We start from the raw sequence: 13,056 nt of genomic DNA, 5'->3' as shown, positions 1-13,056 counted from the left end.
ATATAACTCTCAATTAAATTGACTTGTGCAAAGCTTATTTATATAAATGAGAAAATTAAAACCTTTTGGTTCGAGGAGTACACAGCACTAAGTAAAACTAATGATTTATTGTTCCCAAATTAAAACCATAAGTGCACGCACTACAATTGAGCTGTAGTGGTTCTTTGTTCCAACACTTTCATGCTGCTGAAAGATGACAATTTATAATCTTTGAATGAAGATTTGTCTTTGCTCTAGGTATTTATTGTATAATTAGCCCATCTATGAACAAACCCGCTGCATGTTAATTCCAATATTCCTCAAACGTGAGTATTTGTCTGGGTGCTGCTCACGTGTCAGAAATGTCTATGCAAATTATTTGAGATTAATACAAATTGTTTGTTTTCTTTACTTGTCACTAAATGTCACAGGGAAGTTTTGAAACAATGGGTTAGTTTTTTTTCATACTTAATCATGAAAGTGTGTGAATCACATCCAGAGAATTCCAGGGAAATATCAGCTCTGCTGTATTTCAGCCTTTGCTTTGGCTTGTGTTGAAATCTCTGTCCCCACAGTCCCTTCTGTGCAGCTTTCCTGGCACTGACAATTATCACACAAATAACTTCATTTGTAATGTGGTTTCTTTCAGCCCCTTTGGTTAAATGTGGAGTGGCTCAGCAGAGCTGCTCAGGGTGCAGGGGCAGGAATATATTCCACATTTAGAGTTGATCTGCATCACTTTTCACTTGAAGGAGGACAGAGCTTAAAAGTGCTACTCTTCCTTTTGGGCAGCTCAGAGCTGGTTTTTGCCCCTTGCCAAATATTTATGGCCAAACCCTGATTTTTGCTGCAGGTACCAGTGCAGTTTTTCAGAAGTGCCTTTGAGTGCTTATTTTTAGATTTATTAGCCTTTACAAGCAGACTTTAGAAACTCATGTCCTGTCATACTGCATGGACAGAAGTTGTATGTTCTAATTCTCACCTTAGATTTTGAATAAACACCTGTTTTCTTTGTACTTTTTCACTTCCCTTTGTGTATTTCTCAATTAAACAAACTCAGTTGCATTCTGATATTTGATATATGTTTGTTCCAGATGTTGGTGTAAAAACAGAAAAGGTTAAAAATTGGCACAGCTCTGACACAAGGCATTGAATTGATTATTTGAGGAAGGTGCAAACCACCTGCAATTGCCAGTAAAATACCTCTGTGCAGCAAAGGTTTGCTTGCTCCTGGTCTGTGTGTGCTCCATTTGTGACTTATCCCAATGAAAGAGGAATTCCAGGAGTGCCAGAAAAAACACTGCTTGCTGCAAAGCTTCGGAATAATTTAATTTAATTATTTTATATCCTGTCTGATAGTGAAATTCTTGGGAAATTGAAACAATTCTTTGCTGCAGCATAAGAAAAGCCCCACTGGTGGGGGAGAGGCTGCCGTAATTTCCAGTGTGAATTCAGATTTTCAAAGAATTAAGCTGGAAGATAAAAGATTACTTTTGAGCTCAAATTCCTGGAAATGTCCCTCTGGGCTTAAATTAATCTCATCTTGGAACTTGATACTGATGTGAGAGGTGCGTGACCCAGAAATGAGGGGGGAAAATGGGGTTTGCATTCTCAGACCGTGTTTGTTCCTGCAACTTCAAGGGCATTTTAAACTTGAAAAAAAAAATGACCATATGTATATGTGGAATAAGCAGCACAGGGATGGCAAATCTCCAGCAAGGATCACTTGTCTTAGAAAGTCCTATCTCCCAGCACACTGGGAATGGTGGGAGTGGAGACCGGGAGCAGCGTTACGGATCCCAGATACGGATCCAAACCTGCCCCTCTGAACGCTGCTTTTGTGATAGGTGTGGGACAGAAACACTGGTTTATTAAATAGGCAAATAAATTACTGAGGGCTGACCCCAGCTGAGGCTTTATCAGTGCTGCCCTGCTGGTGAACTCTGAGGCAGAGCTTTTCCGTGGAATTCAGCATGTCGTCACTTTTCGGGTGGAAAGAGTTAACACCGCGCTCGGGAGCTGCAGGGAGGCACAAGACCTGTGCAAAGCTGTGATTCCTCAGGAAGAGCCTTGCAGCACAGCATCCAAACTATCATTTTTTTCAACTTTTTAATTTTTTTACTTTTTTTTATAATTTCTTCCTTGCTGTAAAGCTGTCTCGGAGCTCCAGGAAAACGTAGAAGTCATTCCACGAGGGAGAAATGCGGTGAGCGAGCAGGGGGGATGCTGCTCCCTGGGCTGTGTTTTTGCAGCTTCCCTAATCTTGACAGCTCTAGTAGTTGCCCCTGGGATAGAAAGAACAAAAAAAATTCAGAGCAGTCCATAAAGTTCCCGTTGGTTTGAAAGCAAAACCATCTGCTGGAGCCACGAAGAGCCTGTCAGGGAGTTCAATAACAGGAAAGCCTGCAGTTGATCAGCTGTGCCCTCTGGAACAGGCAGGAGGATTTAGTGGAGGGAGCCAGGGGATGTGGGGAACATCAGGACAACAGCAAAATGTGTCAGAATAAGGGTTTGTTTCTTTGGTTTCAAATATAGAGCTTGAAGGTTGGGCACTGTGGTTTCATATTCAGATTTTCCTGGGAATCCTCAGGTGTTTGTGACCCTGGAAGGGGGGGAGTGTTCTCTTGAAAGGAGTTTGGTGTGGACTAGACAGACACATCCCAAAGTTGTTGACTTAGGTCTGACATGGCTGCAGTGGAGCAGTTGAAGGCAGTTTTTATATTGTCTGAAAACTGCTGAAGAGACACTGCTGACCCAGGGGCTGTGGAGGGGTGTGTGCAGGGAGTGTGGCAGATCATGGAAGCATGGAATGGTTTGGGTTGGAAGGGACCTTAAAGATCATCTATTCCACCCCCTGCCATGGGCAGGGACACCTCCTACTATCCCAAGCTGCTCCCACTATCCCAGGTTGCTCCTTGTCCAACCTGGCCTTGGACACTTCCAGGGATGGGGCAGCCACAGCTTCTCTGGGCAACCTGTGCCAGGGCCTCCCCACCCTGACAGCCAAGAATTCCTTCCCAATATCCAGTGCATGGTATCTCATGGCTCCAGAGCTTGAGACACCCACTCACACAAGCAGGATGAGATTCCCTTTATTCCATGGATTTCTGCAGCCCCTGTGCTGTTCACGTTCCAGAGGCATTCCAAATTTATGGGTATTTATGCTTTGCCATTAAAACTCCAGTTATTGGGGGGTTTACAGCATGGCTGGAAACATTTGTGGTGGTTGGAAACCTGACACAGAAAGGTCGACCCTGCAATAACACAGTTTTGAAAAATTAATTTGCAAAAAATAATTTTCAAAACTTTGAGTGATTTTAAAATTGTGTGACTGTAAAAATACTTCAGTATTTTAAGAACTTAAGGTTAAAAGGAGAAGAGCCAATGGGTTTTCCCAATGGCTCTATGGATGCATCCAAGTTGAAGAACAGGAATCTTGTCATCCCTTTTGATGTCAACATTTGAGCTCTTTCTGCGCTTCCCGGAAACCTGTTGTCGCAGATTTTAGGAAAATTGCTGTACCAATAACTTATTGAAAAAGTTATTATATTATTCATTTGACAGTGGATCTGATTTTTATTCATTTAACAGCGGATCTGATTTTTCATCTTCTTTTGGCTCTTTTTCAGTGGTGCCACCGGGGAGCCCTGGGCCCATCACCCGGCACGAGTCCTACGACAGCTTGGCCTCCGACCACAGCGGGCAGGAGGACGAGGAGTGGCTGTCCCAGGTACATTTCTGGGGTGTTCCAGTTCAGGAAAACAGGAATATTAGCCACTGGAAGTAAATTTAACACCTTCCCTCCAAATGGGAAGTAAGCTTCCAACGACCAGGGGTGTTGCTGTGGGTGAAACTCGTTCGCTCCCGGTTTAACGTGGTGTGAGTTTGGTGGCCTCTACATTTTAAACAAATTAGATAAAAACAGACAAAGCCCCATCATTACTGACACAATCACATCTTTGGGAAGCTCAGGATGAAGTGGGAAGTTTCAGTTGGCAGCAGCAAGTTACCCCTCTCCCTCTTTCTGCTGACAGACGCGAAAAAGGAGGTTGGCTTGGCAAAATGACTTTTGGGTGGTGACTGTGCTGCATTTTACCATAAAAATGGTTTACTTCCTTCCTTTTCTGGTTATCTGCATTTCCTGCTGATAATTCCTGTGAGTTATAGCTAGATATAAACACTATATTGCTTTGAAATCATCCTGCTTGGTGGAATATTTTTATATGAGGTCAAATCTTTGTGTTTTTATCCATTCTTGCTTTGTCTCAGTCAATGAAGCTCCTCTTTAAAAACTCAGTAAATACTTGACCATTTGGCTCAAAATAGAAGTTCAGTTTATGAATGTAGGTCATGAATAATACACTGAGAATTAGTTTCTGTTAGAAATAAAAGGTTAGAGCTAAATAAATAAATAACATTTACAAATGCTCTGGATTTGCCGAAGCAATTACAAGGTACCTGATCCATGGAATTCATCCTGACAAATTAGGTGGGTTTCCTTTGGTTTAAGAACAATGTTGTTATGGGAGTGATGCATTAAATGTGTTGCTGGGGTGTATGGCATAAATATGAAATATTCATGGATGGGATTCGCTTCTCCCGCTGGTGAATAAATCATACACAGCTTTCTCCTAAAATGAGAGGTTAGGCTTCCACCTGTCCAGGAGCACATTCACTGGGGAATCCTGCCATGGGAATCCACTTCCCTGGCCTGGGGTTCCAGCTGTGGCTGCACATTGAGACATCTCATTTGTCTGTGCTGGGTCTAATTTCTCGCAGCACAAAGGTGGTGGAACAGCTCAGTCAGGGCAGTCAGCAGGACTTCTATCCCTGAGATCTCAACTGTAGTTTTCCACCTCTCCAGTACTTTTTGGAGAGTTATTTTACTCTTCTGGTGACTTTGTGGTATAGCAGAAAACCACAGGAAAAAGAGATTAAGGTAAATCTACCTTATGGGTGTCTGTTTATCACTAATTCTTGGACGATAAAAGGTGTCAGCGGAACTAAAGACCTCTTGAACTTCATCACACCCATCCCTCTGAAAGAGCAAATATATTTACAAGGCAAAAAAAAAAATTAAAAAAAATTCCCAGTTGATGTCACAGAAGGCAGATAATTCCAAGGATGCTTCCAGAATGGTTAATTTTTGCTGAGTGAAGGGGTGGTGATAGCCCTCGGAGCACGAAGGCGCTGCCGCTCCCCGAGCAAAGCCACTTCAGATTAAGCCCCAAGTGCGAGTGTGCTTTTCAAAATGAAAGTGTTGTTATCAACAGTAACAGCATGCAGCGAAAAAACACCGCCCTTCACTTCAGCTTTTCAATTAGAACAGTGGGTAATGTGTGCTGTCAGTGGGAAGTAGATACAATATGTTTGTCCTGCACACAACAGGAGAGTGAATAGGAACATCTGGCCGTAGCCTCAGTAAAATTGCAAAGGCATCTGTTTACCTCTCGGCTCTGTGACACTGATGGTTTCAAGCTTAAAATATACAGATTACTTTATCTGTGGCCTAATTTACACTGCTACATAAAAGCCACTTGCCTCAGAAAGGGCTGCAGCCAAGCTGAGTTAGGCTGAGAGAAGTGCAGGGCTGGAAACAGCGCTGCCCAGGCTGGGGGATTGTTGTCTTTCACCAGCACCCAGCGTTTCAAACTGCCTCTGAAAGCTTGACAATCACTGCTAGTGGACATCTCTGCCATGTGTACACAAAATCTATTTTCCTGAATTCCCTCACTGAGTTATATTTCTGCTGTTTGTTATTTTAGCAGAATTGATAGGAATTTAATAGTCTTTTTTTTGTCTTGAAAGTGTGAGTTTGCCAGAGCTTAATATGTTTATTTCATATTCCCCTTTTCTGATTTTTAAAAGCTCTTTTTGATTTTTGGTGCTGTACGATCTTTCCAGCTTTAATGATTCTATTCTATAATTACAGAAGTTCTATGCTTTGTTTACCTATTTAATTACAAGGCCTAATTTTCCAGTTACCATCTTAAATTTTCCTGGTTGTTTGCAGTCCTACAGTTGCCTTATTTAATACTTCATCAGAATTGCTGCTCATCACGTTTAAAGTTATCAGTGTGAAAAGACATTTTTAAAATATTTTGGATGCTTCATTTACTGAAACAACTTATTTTTCCAAAGTCCCCATCCAGACTTTCACAGGGAGCAAGCACCCAGAGGAAAACTTGAATATTTGAAGTTATTGTTAGACACACCACAGGAATTCTCTGTGCCTTTTGGAAGCAGCCTTGGAGCTGTGAAACTTTTGTCTCTGTGTGTACGTGCAGTAAATATCCCAAATATGCCTATTGTATAATATTGGGCAGTTGTTCAGTGCACACAAGCACCCCACCTCTGGTTTAATTGTCAGAGTTTTGGTTAAATGAGTATATTTGTGTGTGGCTGCCCTTCTGCTGCACACCCTTGTTTGTGTTACGTGGTGACAACACGACCCGGGCTCATCCCAGGGCCCTTCCCATCGCTCTCGGTTACAAACCTTGTGCTTCCCAGCAAGATGCTCCCTGCCAGCCATCTCCTCACATGTGCCAACAGGAATTATGAGCTTGGATTTGAAATCCAGCTCGCGCTGTGTCCGTGGGAAGCAGCGCTGTTAAAGGTGTGAACTTCCACAAAGCAGCTGCAATGAGATTCCCAAAAGAGCATCCCTTGCCCTGGTCGGGATGGGATTTTCTCTGGCTGCTCCATGTGGATTTAGGCAGGAATGTGTTCCCCTGTTGGTTACACCACAAGGGCAGTTTCATTGGGTTCGAGTTAGAGCACATATTTCATTGTGGCAAGGGGAGGAATGAGCAGGAGCAGGTGAGGGGATGGCCAGGATGGAGCGTCAGTCTTCAGAACAAGGGTTCAGTGTCCTCAGGCTGGAGGTTCATGGACTTTCCAGGCTCTGCCAGAAGCTCTTGGCTTTGGCTAACACATCTTTTCTCCAGCAAAGACATTCCAAACTTTCCCTTGTTAGACCCTCCTCCAGATGGACGGCTCCGAACACCCTTTTCCCTTGAACACGGCCGGGCTCCGGGCGCTCAGCATTCGGAGGGAACCTCTCATTGCATTCATCATTTCCCACATTCCCTTCCCACAGGTCGAAATAGTGACTCACACGGGGCCCCACCGACGCCTGTGGATGGGCCCCCAGTTCCAGTTCAAAACAATCCACCCCTCGGGCCAAACCACCGTCATCTCCTCCAGCTCCTCGGTGCTGCAGTCGCACGGCCCCAGCGACACCCCCCAGCCCCTGCTGGACTTCGACACGGACGATCTCGATCTCAACAGTCTCAGGTAAAAACACAGCCCCTTTCCAAGCTGCTTCACATTTGCTGTGTGAATAACTCGCCTCCTGCTTAAACGGGGCCATCTGTGCAGGATGTGTCACAGCTTTCACCAGGCCTGTCCAGATGAGAGTCTCAGAAGAGCGCGTGACTCACCCCCAGTAAAAACCCACGCAGGCCAAGCAGCTCAGGTTCCTTTTGCTGCCCCTTCTTGGGCACACGACAGGGAAAGACAGGACAAAGCCTGGTGGCCTTGCTCAGCATCCTCTAATAAATCCATTTTCTCAGCCATGAGTGGGAGCTTTGTGCCCTGGATTTAGATGCTGACTATCAGCGGTCAGTGTGTTGGAACAGTAAGTGAACTTCTGGAATGTTTTCCTGTTCCCTGGTTTTTGGGTTTTTTCCCTTCCTTTGGTCCCTTCCCTGTAATTCTTTTTCATGTATTTGATTCATCTGGTTTTGGACATTGGCTGATTTGGAACTGGGGGCAAGGGCTGGGCCTAGGGAAGGGAAGGAAGGAGAGCGAAGGCAACTGTGGGTCTGTATTTACTGGTGGTTTGTAGAAGAGCTTTATGCACCATGTGTTTGTGTCCAGGAACTCCAGATCTAACAAGTTTCCATGCTTCTGACTCCTCATGTGACTTGGAGTCCAGAGTTCTGTGGTAGGGACTTGGATGGTTTGGGACTCTGTCTGAAACTCTTAGCAGTAAAATAAGAGAGATGGATCTTATGACTAATCCCATTAAAACTGGGCAGACTGGAAATCCATGGGTTAGAAATGTGTGATTTCTCCTTGTTTGCAATTATTGCCATGAGTAAGGATATGGCTGTCAAACATATTATTTTTTATTGTATATCTGTGTGTGTATGAAGAAAGAAAACTGAAATAAAAAATATTCATGTGGATCTGTGTTACAAAAGGGGTGGGCAATTACAAATGAGTCTTTTCTCCTAAAGTGACAACACCTGCTGTTGAGGAGGTGATGGAGGCTTTTTAAGCAGCTTGGGTGGGGTGAGCACTTGCATTTGAGGCTCCCTGAGAGCTCCCATCTGAGCCATGCCTTGGGAAGACTTCCTTTGTGTAAGTCTCAAAAAATGCTACTATGGATCTGTGTTACAAAAGGAATGAACAATTACAAATGAGTCTTTTCTCCTAAAATTACCAAAAAAAATGCTGCTGTTCAGAAGGGGAAAGAGGCTTTTTAACCTATTTGGGTAGGGTGAGCTTTTCCCTTTGAGACCCCCTGAGAGCTCCCATCTGAGCCATGCCTTGGGAATACTCCCTTTGTGTAAGTCTCAAAAAATACTCAGGTGGATCTATGTTACTAAAGGAGTGGGCAGTTACAAACGAGTCATTTCTCCTAAAGTGACAACACCTGCTGTTGGGGAGGTGCTGGAGGCTTTTTAAGCAGCTTGGGTGGGGTGAGCGCTTCCATTTGAGGCTCCCTGAGAGCTCCCATCGGGAACACTCCTTTTGTGTGAGTCTCAATCCATCTCCAGATGGATTCTCCAGATCTTGGGAGAAGGGAAAACCAAAGTTTTTGACAGCTTCAAACACATTTTGAAACAACCAGTCGATGGTTGGTGGCTCCAGCTGGTTGAGGGCTGGGCTCAGGCCTGGCTGTGCCCCGAGGTGACCGTGTGTGTCCCGCAGGATCCAGCCGGTGCGCTCGGAGCCCGTCAGCATGCCGGGGTCACCGCGGCCCGCCGCCGACCGCAGAGGGGTCTCCACAGTCATCGATGCTACTTCAGGTAGGAACACCTTCATTTCTGGTTTTCTATGGTGTTCATCAACTGCTGGTTTTTTTTCTCTGGTAAATGTTCACTAACCATTGCCACAGACTCGAGGGGTATCGTGATTTTCAGTCAATGTTCATCAACCTGCTGGTTTTTTCCTCTGGTAAATGTTCACTAACCATTGCCACAGGCTTGAGGGGTATTGTGATTTTCAGCTGCACACCGGGGGAAGTGCTGTTATACAAATACTCACTGAGTGCTGCCATCATGAGGACTTGTTGGTTTGGTTTTTTTTACCAGCATTGTGGTAAGATCTGGACACACTGTTTACGTGAGGTTTAACACGAGCTCTAGAATGCTAAAATCTGCCTAAACTAAAAAGCAGAACATTTACAAATACTAACACTGAACTGCTTTTATTAATGAATGCCCGAAGCAGAGAATATTACAGTTCCATCTCATTTATAAAAGAGCTTTCATTGAAATGTAATCATAAATGTAATTGATTTCTGTGAACAGTCAGGACAACAGGAGAGTTTATCTGATGTTTGTGTAATGGGCACATTTTCACTACTCTGCTCTGAAGGGGTGTGTAAATTTAATACCACAGTGGTTATGTTAATATCAACAGAGTAATATATGTGCTATAAAGTTCTCTTTTTCCCCTCAGTGGTGGGGTGTAGCCTGTCTAAAGAAACAAGGGCAGCAGAGCTTTATATTCCAGTGCAGCTGTGCAGCGTCTGAGGGTCCACACAGCAGGATTTTGTCAAATAAAATCTCTCACAAGTAGAATTATTAAACACACAGCATTAGTCAAACAGTCAAGTCAGAGAGGATTTTAATCTTTAGCGATTTGAAAATCCCTGGAGGCTGCTGATTGGATTGAGGTTAAACTGTAAAGAGAGACTGTAACACATACAGAAACAGGGTTCTGAAGGGTGGTCTAAAGAGAGTTAAAATAAAAGCTCCTGTTTCAGACTCTGCTATTGATATAAATGCTGAGTCCAAGACACTCCATTGTTTGCCAAATGAATTTATTTGGGTATTGCAGGGTATTTCTTATATGTGTTTATAACTGAGTTCGATAATAACCACGTTTACTTTGGATATTGAGAATTGTCATTATAAATTCCATTTTCAAATATTTAAAAGTCGCTAAATTAATTCACATTGAGCTTAGACAAACATCTGATGCTGGTTGTTTAAGGGGAATTTTGTTTCTTTTACTACAAGGCAGAGTAATTTTGAAAATAATTGTTTGATACAGAAGAGAACATCGATGCATCCATTATAATTTTTTTTTGGACTGGTTCATCTATACCTGTTAGCCCTGAAAGGTTACAAGTTTGAATCACAGGAGTGCTTCTGTCTGTGTGTGTGACACTGGAGATTCAGAGTGATTAATGGCAGAGCTGTTCCTCCCTATTAGCTGGTACAGAGATATCAGGATTATCAGGGTGGGGAATTTTCCCTCTTGTGTAGGGGCAGTGCCTTTACCTGTGACAGGGATGTGTAATAATTCTGAAATATGACCATTCTGAAACTGTTATTCCACCTCCAGTAGAAGCAATGAACACATAGGACTTGTAGCTCTTCCATGCTAAACAACTTTTCCTGAGGTGTGGATGGAGCTTTAATATGAACTGGCCCATGTGAAGGTGATGAAGCTCCATTTTTAATGCCTTTAACATGTGTGTCCATATTACAGTTGCCACAGCCCATTGTATAAGTTTTTAGGATGCTGAAGATATATTTACTGTACAGCAGTGACTCAGTTTTGTTGTAGCACCTCATAAGTTTCTTATAAACAATACATGGGGTTTGTAAGGGACATGCTGATGGCAGGGATTTATTTACTTCACTGCCAGACAGGTTGGATTTGAATTGACTTTTGATTCAGGGGCTTCACCATCTATTATCAGTTTTTGTATTGCCTGAGCCCTGTCCTTTCCCATGCAGAAATTAGTGCAAATTTTAGATTATGTGTGATGGTGCAGGGCTGTGAATTCTGCTACAGAGTAAAGGAGACACAAGGAAAAACCATACACTGTGTTCTGAGACTTTGAGATGTTCTTGTACCAGGGCCCAGCAAAGTGGAGTATTTTATGCTCATTTTCTCCTCTTCCCATCTCTGAGATGTGCAGAAAATGACACTGAGCTCAGCTCTGGATGTGAAGGTTTTATTTAAACAGTGCTCATGCACACCATTGCATTTTGGTGCTGCAATTATTCCCATTTCCTGCTGTTCCCAGGGCGTGCCCCCAGTGGCTGATGTTCTTTATGGAAAATACATTTCTAGGTTTGAAGGATTTTTTTTTAAGTAGGTCATAAATTTTTCCTGCCTGAGCTGACCCAGGAAGTGATTCTTCAGCTCTGCCCTGTGATTTGAGCCCGTTGCACTTTATGAAGATGCTTATCTGGAGGTTTCATTGCCTGTTGCTTGGAGATAGAACCCATGTGGCGCCTCTGCTTATCTGACTCATCACTTCTTCTTCCTAGCAAAAGATTTCAAGTACATGTTTATCATCTCCCATTATCCTCCTGCCATTCTTGATGGCTTCCTTCCTTCTCCCCCCGTTGGTGACAACTCTGTTGTTGCATTTAATAAGAAATTTATGTGCTTTTTTTTTTTTTTTATCATGATTTTCACGTCTGTAAAACTGGGGTTGTGCTTATGACAATCAGGTAATTTTCAAAAATCTGCCTTTAAGAAGTATGTCATGGGTTTTAGATTTCCTTACAAAACTAATGCTGTTATCAATAAGGAAATTTTGCAATGCTATTTTAACTTGGATGGTTGTTTTTATAACCATTCCTTGGATAAATTAAAAAAAAAGCTATATTTCAGTATGGCAGGTTATCTCAACTCAAAATTCCCCTGAGATATTCTTCTCTGGTTCATTTTTTTAAAATCAAATCTTGAAGGGAAGTTTGCAAAGCTGCAGTCACCTAAAGCTACTGGACATTTGTCCCTCAGTGCACACATTTTAGTCGTGTGCATCATGGAGAGAATATACCCTGAAGGATTAAACACGCTGTAATTCCAGCTGCTGTTCCAGATTGCCAGTTGGAGATGTTAAAGGGCCAACACTGAGTTTAAATCTGTGTAAAGCAGGAAGCTTTTACTGATAATGCAGCAGGAGAGCCAGTGCTGTGCAGGCAGTAGCTGCTGACTGTGTGTCAGGAGTGTCTCTGTGTCCGTCCTTCCCACAGTGTGCTCTGCCTGTGACACAGCTGGGGGGAGCCTTAGTAAGTCAGGTTGTATTTCAGACTTTATTAGACACCAGAGATGAAAGAAAAACCTTAAAGGGGGCTCCGTGTGCAGGAGATGCTGCAGCTGAAGGTCACACCCTTTACACACCCAAACCAACCAACCCTGCACCACAGTCTGTGGTGTGACCAGAAACATTGGTGCTGAATGACCTGTCTTGTGTTGCAGAAAACCACCCTGCAAGCAGGATTTGGAAATCTTGCATTACCTGTGTGCACTGAATGCTCTTCCTTCTTTTTTTGCTGTGCATTAGATCTGATTTTGGGCCAGCTGAGCAGAGCTACAGGATAGTGGGGACTAATGTAGAAAATATGAGCATAGGCCAGACATGCAGTTGAGTATTTCCAGGCACCTTTCTGAATGTTCATGCAATGGCCTGTGGAGGAGTGATGCACATCATGTGTGTTCCATACCTGAACAATCAAAGCTGATAGAGCTCCATGAATAATCCATAATACAGAAATTAAGAGTGTAGGGAGGCTGGGATACCTGTACAGACAACTCTGAGTGTTCAGAGCTAGAGAACCCCCAGGGAAAAGGTTTGCAGCAGTTCCTGAGCACAGTGAATTTGCTCACACAGCTGCACTGAGTGTGTGGGCAAGTGTTGCCCTCAAAGTGCAGCACATGTGTGGGCTCAGGTGTGCTCAGTGAGTCAGCCCTGCTCAGCTAAGGGAAGTGGCTGCATTTGTGTGTATGAAAAGTCGTGTTTATTCCCTCACACAAAGAGGTTTTGGACACCCAGCAGCCAAATAATGACTTGGTTGCATCATTGGTGGTGTAGGA

General features: G+C 43.4%; 1 protein-coding gene across 10 annotated transcripts in view; it reads left to right on the top strand.

Moving 5' to 3' along the window:
- BCAS3 (BCAS3 microtubule associated cell migration factor) overlaps positions 1 to 13,056 on the top strand; it is a 316,293-nt gene that overhangs the window by 128,161 nt on the left and 175,076 nt on the right. For all 10 annotated transcript variants that reach the window (XR_010435660.1, XM_064678040.1, XM_064678038.1 and 7 more), the window contains 3 exons: positions 3,609 to 3,709; positions 7,079 to 7,275; positions 8,920 to 9,017. Coding sequence is in view for 9 of the 10 variants with exons in the window: in XM_064678040.1 (XP_064534110.1) it covers positions 3,609 to 3,709; positions 7,079 to 7,275; positions 8,920 to 9,017 (396 nt within the window). In the remaining variant the exon portion in view is untranslated. The remainder of the gene's footprint in view (positions 1 to 3,608; positions 3,710 to 7,078; positions 7,276 to 8,919; positions 9,018 to 13,056) is intronic.

Source organism: Pseudopipra pipra, chromosome 21 (genome assembly GCF_036250125.1).
Source record: "Pseudopipra pipra isolate bDixPip1 chromosome 21, bDixPip1.hap1, whole genome shotgun sequence".
Taxonomy (NCBI): domain Eukaryota; kingdom Metazoa; phylum Chordata; class Aves; order Passeriformes; family Pipridae; genus Pseudopipra; species Pseudopipra pipra.
Note: the sequence above shows the minus strand (reverse complement) of the source record. Positions and strands in the feature narration are given on the sequence as shown.